Genomic DNA, 6,669 nt, shown 5'->3' with positions numbered 1-6,669 from the left:
TCAACGCGAGAGGCGTCCAGGTGTGACTGGCAATGCGCCGCCCGCGGTGGCGCTCACCGTGCCCTCCTCCCGTCAGAGCACCGCGCAGGCGCATCTGCTCAGGGCCACGGAGTCGCCGGTGACGTGCTCAGCCCGGACGAGCGGTGGCCACGGGGGAGGGAAGGGATGGGCGCCTGAACCAGCTGCCCTGCGGTGGAGGGGCCGCTGCTCATGTCCAGTCCCCAGACCTGCACACTGCCACGGAGGGCGCCTGGCTTGGACAGCCCTCACCTGGACGCTGATGGACCCCCTCCCACCGTGGGCGTCATCACCCCTCGCCTGGACCCCCCCGTGGGCATCATCACCCCTCACCTGGGCCCCCCGTGGGCGTCATCACCCCTCGCCTGGACCTCCACGCCGTGGGCATCATCACCCCTCGCCTGGACCCCCCGTGGGCGTCATCACCCCTCGCCTGGACCCCCCGTGGGTGTCATCACCCCTCGCCTGGACCTCCACGCCGTGGGCGTCATCACCCCTCACCTGGACCCCCCCGCCGTGGGCATCATCACCCCTCGCCTGGACCCCCCGTGGGCGTCATCACCCCTCGCCTGGACCCCCCGTGGGCATCATCACCCTTCGCCTGGACCCCCCTGCCGTGGGAATCATCACCCCTCGCCTGGACCCCCCGTGGGCGTCATCACCCCTCGCCTGGACCCCCCTGCCGTGGGCGTCATCACCCCTCACCTGGACCCCCGGTGGGCGTCATCATCCCTCACCTAGACCCCCTGTGGGCATCATCACCCCTCGCCTAGACCCCCCGTGGGCGTCATCACCCCTTGCCTGGGCCCCCCTGTGGACGTCATCACCTGGACCCCCCGTGGGCGTCATCACCCCTCGCCTGGACCCCCCGTGGGCGTCATCACCCCTCGCCTGGACCCCCCCGCCGTGGGCGTCATCACCCCTCGCCTGGACCCCCCGTGGGCGTCATCACCCCTCGCCTGGACCCCCCCGCCATGGGCGTCATCACCCCTCGCCTGGACCCCCCGTGGGCGTCATCACCCCTCGCCTGGACCCCCCGTGGGCGTCATCACCCCTCGCCTGGACCCCCCGTGGGCGTCATCACCCCTCGCCTGGACCCCCCGTGGGCGTCATCACCCCTCGCCTGGACCCCACCCACTCATACTATGTCCTTTCTTGGCATTTGGGGACTCCCACTAAGGTGTCACCTCAGCTGAAGTTCCTGCTCTGCCCTTTCACCTGCTCTCTGATGGCACGAGGGACCCCAACTGTCTCCCGAGACCTTGCTGTTGCCCTGACAGAACCCCCCTCCTTGTTCTCCACCTGGGAAGGCCCTGCTGTTTCTCATGCCCTCTCCAGAGATGCTATGGAGACAGAAAACTACAAGTGTTGGTGAGGATGTGGAGAAAATGGGTAGAACCTCAGCCTATTGGGCAAATGGCTCTTCTCCTTCCAGAGTCGGGGGGAGGTGAGAAAGCACAGCCAGCAGGTGCTGTGGGGGCACAGGAAATCTGCCCTGGGGGGTCAGGCAGGGGTGCGTAATGACAGCTCTTAGAGCTGGAAGGACGGACCAGCCTGTGTGATGACAGGGGATCAGCCTTCCCTTCTGCTACAGCGGACAGGTGAGGGGGTGCAGGCAGGTGAGAGGGTGCGGGCAAGTGAGGGGGTGCGGGCAGGTGAGAGGGTGCGGGCAAGTGAGGGGGTGCGGGCAGGTGAGAGGGTACAGGCAGGTGAGGGGGTGCAGGCAGGTGAGGGGGTGCGGGCAGGTGAGAGGGTACAGGCAGGTGAGGGGGTACAGGCAGGTGAGGGGGTGCGGGCAGGTGAGAGGGTACAGGCAGGTGAGGGGGTGCAGGCAGGTGAGAGGGTACAGGCAGGTGAGGGGGTGCGGGCAGGTGAGAGGGTGCAGGCAGGTGAGGGGGTGCGGGCAGGTGAGAGGGTACAGGCAGGTGAGGGGGTGCGGGCAGGTGAGGGGGTGCGGGCAGGTGAGAGGGTACAGGCAGGTGAGGGGGTGCGGGCAGGTGAGAGGGTGTGGGCAAGTGAGGGGGTGCGGGCAGGTGAGAGGGTACAGGCAGGTGAGGGGGTACAGGCAGGTGAGGGGGTGCGGGCAGGTGAGAGGGTACAGGCAGGTGAGGGGGTGCAGGCAGGTGAGAGGGTACAGGCAGGTGAGGGGGTGCGGGCAGGTGAGAGGGTACGGGCAGGTGAGGGGGTGCGGGCAGGTGAGAGGGTGCAGGCAAGTGAGGGGGTGTGGGCAGGTCAGGGGTGTGGGCAGGTGATAGGGTGCGGGCAGGCGAGGGGGTGCAGGCAGGTTAGAGGGTGAGGGCAGGTGACCGGGGTGGCCTGGCTGGGACTGGTTCTTGGAGGAGAGACCAGAAACACAGGTTCCAAGCTCCCCTCCAAACACCTGTGTGCCCCCTGACCTCCTGCGGGGGGTCCCCCCAGGGTCACGGTGGAGGCGGGTGCGATCGCCCAGGCCCCCGCTCTTATCCGTGTTCCCCAAGTGCAACACAGGGCCGGCCGTCCTCACGGCCGCCCAGCCTCTAGTCGGTGCCCCACCTTGGCCCCCGATGCCATGTCCGTTTTCCCGTCAGACTCGGCCCGGTGGCCTTCCCCCGCCACCCCGGGCGCCCTGGTGCCACAGACGTGCCGCTCATCCCTTCGCTTACAGGACGATCCCGACGTGCCTGAGATGTGCCCGCCGCCGAGCCGAGCTCTCGGAAGGGGTGGACGAGGCCCGGGCCCTGCTGGCTGTTCCTGGCGTGCCCTGTGTCACCCAGCGGGTTTGGGGACGCTACAAGATCTCTGTCATCACGGTTACGTGTCCTGGGAACAAAACCACTAAAACTGAGTCATGCCTCCCGTGTGCACATAGGGAAGTGTGGCGCTCTTTGGTGCACTTGGCATCTTTCTGGTTTTCAAGTAGGACCTGAGAACAGCCGTGGCGGTGAGAGCTGTCTCCGAGCAGCGCACCTGGGCAGCTCCCGCCTGTGACTTAGCGGGACGCGCACGTGCACAGAGGCGCCAATTCTTCCGGCTCCTGAAGACCGCCCGTCACCCCCGCGCACCTCTCCGACGAGCACCAGGTGGGCAAGTCACAGGTCGAAATGCCGCCTCCCGGTCAACACGGCCCAGAGTCCAGGAGCGGGACCAGCCAGCTTCCAGGGCGATGGGCCCTGTTTCAGATGAGGTGCGGAGGCCCGCGGTTTCCCAGAGCAGATGGAAAGCTGGTAATAACTCAGGCTCCGCCGTGGGGAGGACAGCTTATTGGAACAGGGCCACCCCTGGCCCCCAGCAAGCACACTGGGAGTGTGGAAATCTGGTTTGTCATGGGATTATCGGCAGAAAACAGCAATAAGGCTGTGCGCCCTGTGCCGGCTGTGCTTTTGGAAGCCACTCGGGCTATTAACAGCAGTCGCTCCAGAACAGAGGCAGGGGCGCGGGGGCGCGGGGGGCCCGGGGGAAGGCTGGGCACACAGCCCAGTAGAGCACCTCTGTAATTAGTCCCACCCGCGGTCCACTTTGGACGATGAGTTTGGAAAGGCAGGGTTCGGTCATCATGACAAGGAGAGCATCCAGGAACACAGAGATGGAAGGAAGGCGGGCTCTGTGCGGAAATCGAGCTGCTTCTGGGCCTCCGTGGGTGCTGGAGGCAATTGGCTTTATTTCGGGGGGACCCCTCGCCGCCGCTGAGCCCGCCGGCCACCGCCTTGCGGGGGGAGCAGCTTGAACAAAGGAGGGTGCAGCCCTGCCCCGTCCCGCAGAGTGTGATGGGAACCCCGCCAGCCAGGGCCCGGAGGGTGACTTACGGGGGGAGAACATCCAGGAAAACACCCGTTGGTCGGACACGTCCAGCCCCCGGACTGGGCCGGGGAGCAACGTTTGTGGACGTCCAGTGGGATGGGAAGGAGTTGCCTGCGCACGGGGGCCCGTGTGTCACCTGCACCCCACATCCTCCCCATCTGGGGCGGGCAGGCCGTCCCCACATTGAGGAGGCAACTTCGGCTTGTGGGGGGCTCTCTGGGCCCCACGCCTGCCTGCCCAGGGGACTGTCACAGCCCCAAATCTGACTTCCTTCAAGGCTCTCCCTGGGACTGTCCTCCCATGGCCAGATGGGGCTCTGGAAATGCCACCTCCCCCCGGGGTCTCCCCTTCCTCGGCTCTGAGGTGTCACATCCTTGAGCGGGGTGGGCTCCTTTGGGGGGTAGGCTCCCCGAGGGGGCTGTAGGTCCCGGGGTACAAGCCGCTATGCAGACCACCCCCGGCACGAGCATTTTCACAGCACCATCGAAAAGAAAAAGATCTGTCTTCTCTAGGAAAGCCTGAATATTGCCAGCTGGACATAGAAAAGATCACTGGGCAGAGAAAAGTCCCTTGAATGTTCGCAGCAAAACTAGGTGTTTCTGAACAGGGTGAACAGAATGCATTCCACCCGTGTGCGTGTGAAGTGTTTCCAGTCGGGTCCGCATCTTACTTTCAGAGGTTAGCATTTCAGCAACTGGTTACAAATATGGGTGTTTCCAATGGCAGGGGACAAGCCATGTCAAGCATCATATGCTATCAAAGTATTACTTTCAAAAGAACTGAGTTTTTACAATTTTTGACAGTCATTTTCTACTTTTTAATCTCCTCAGCCCATGAAGTATTAAGCAAGAGATTTTCGTCTCATAATTAAGAGTTGTTTCCGTAGCCCTGGGGCGCAATCAGCCCCTAACACGGACACGATCTTTTGGAGAATTATTGAATAGCGTATTGTGATGTTTATCTTATATTCAGAAGATGTCATTTTGTAGTTCAGTTATTCTATTTCAACTCCAGAATTTCTGTTTGATTCTTTTCATTAGTTTCTCTCTCTGTCATTACTGATATTCTCTATTTGATGAGAGAATTCTCATGCTTTTATTCAATTTTCTTAGACAAGTTTTCCATTAGTGCTTTGAGCATATTTATAATAAGTGATTTAAAATCTTCATTGAGTAAATCCAATGTCTGGGCTTCCTCAGGGGCAGTTTCTACTAACTGTTTTCTCCCCTCTGTGTATGGGCCATAATTCCCTATTTCTTCGTGTGTCTCATAAGTTTTTGTTGAAGTCCGGATATTTTATTTTTTTTATTTTTTCTATTTTTCAACGTTTATTTATTTTTGGGACAGAGAGAGACAGAGCATGAACGGGGGAGGGGCAGAGAGAGAGGGAGACACAGAATCAGAAGCAGGCTCCAGGCTCTGAGCCATCAGCCCAGAGCCCGACGCGGGGCTCGAACTCACGGACCGCGAGATCGTGACCTGGCTGAAGTCGGACGCTTAACCGACTGCGCCACCCAGGCGCTCCAAAGTCCGGATATTTTAAATAATAGAACGTAGCAAGTCTGGCACTCAGATTCTTACCCCTCCCACCCCAGCACAGAGTTTCTTCAGTGACTTTCCTGGGTTCGTTCTCTACGTTCTGTATTCTCAAAGACTAAAGTCTTTGCCTGGTCAGTTTAGAGATCAGCTGGTGATTACACAGAGATTTCCCAATGATCTTGAACCCACGTCTCCCAGGCTGGGCCGAGGGGCCCCGCGAGTCTGTTGGGGTACACCTTTGATGCTTAGGCAGACCGCTGATAACTCTGCTTACTTTTTTCTTCCCTCTGTGGAGAACATCAAGGTCAGCCCAAGGTGAGAAATTAGGTCTTCTCAAGTCTTCCCGGGCATCAGCATGGCCCTGAACATGCCTATGGTCTCCTAGATTTCCGGGAGTATGTTGGCACTTTTCAAACCCCCCCTACAGACATCTCCTTCCCCTGTTTTGGCCAGTCTCCTCGCCTGGCTTAGCCCCACCTAGTATCGCCGTGTCAGGCGGCTGTGATGTAAAGCAAATGCTGCTGATTGTTTTTAACAAATATGCCAGACAGAGGACCGTTTGTATAGATTTGTCTCTGAGTCAGGTCAAGTATGGACAAGGCTTCGGAGTGTAACTTTTCAGGGGACTGGCAGACAGATCACATAGTGACACTTCTCTGGGGAGGAGATTTTTGGAGTCTTTAACCCATTTTGCCCCCAGGGGCTGCTAGGTCGCTGGTTTCCGTGGCCATCAGAGTTGTGAGGCTACTGGTTTATGATACTACCAAGAAGTGGGAGAGAGGAGGGTAGGAGTGAATTAGAAGGTCACAATGCTCATTGTTTACTCAGGGTTCAGCCAATTATTTGAGTTCTCATAGTAACGTGGATGTTATTCTCTCTCTCTCTCTCTCTCTCTTTTTTAATGTCAGATTAATTGTCAAATTGGGCTCCATACAGCACTGTTATTCTCAATGTCAGCAGCAAAGCCAGAATGGCGATCGGGGTCATCGCTGGGAATCACTGATCAACAGTGGTCTTCCTAGGAGTAGCAGATAGACTGTCTACTTGTGTGTTGCTTAAGTTACTAACAAGTGGACGTTGACGTCTCGCGTGCAGAAGGATCAGGTTGGCCCCACGGTGGAAAGTCACGATCCTCCGGGAATGTGTATCTGAATCAGTTCTCGGGTCCGGGTCCAGATCCAGCTGACGGAAGGAGGGGCTTTCCCTTTGAGGAAGGAGTCAGAACGCCCACCGCAAGCATCCGTGGTGAGTGCTTTCGTAGGACTTCTCCAGAAGGTCTGGTAGATACTTGCCGGGTCCTTCTGCAACAAAGAGAAACACTCACTGTCTTCCAGT

General features: G+C 59.1%; 1 protein-coding gene across 1 annotated transcript; it reads left to right on the top strand.

The window, feature by feature from the left end:
• Positions 1 to 210: 210 nt before the first annotated feature.
• On the top strand, positions 211 to 1,393 carry LOC123378961 (splicing factor 3A subunit 2-like). The gene is made up of 3 exons (XM_045033184.1): positions 211 to 734; positions 792 to 956; positions 1,357 to 1,393. The coding sequence occupies exons 1-3, from the start codon at positions 211 to 213 to the stop codon at positions 1,391 to 1,393; spliced, it is 726 nt and encodes a 241-aa protein (XP_044889119.1).
• Positions 1,394 to 6,669: the final 5,276 nt, after the last annotated feature.

The sequence above is a fragment of the Felis catus genome, chromosome B4, assembly GCF_018350175.1.
Source record: "Felis catus isolate Fca126 chromosome B4, F.catus_Fca126_mat1.0, whole genome shotgun sequence".
In the NCBI taxonomy this organism is placed as follows: domain Eukaryota; kingdom Metazoa; phylum Chordata; class Mammalia; order Carnivora; family Felidae; genus Felis; species Felis catus.
This window is presented reverse-complemented; position numbering and strand designations above follow the sequence as displayed.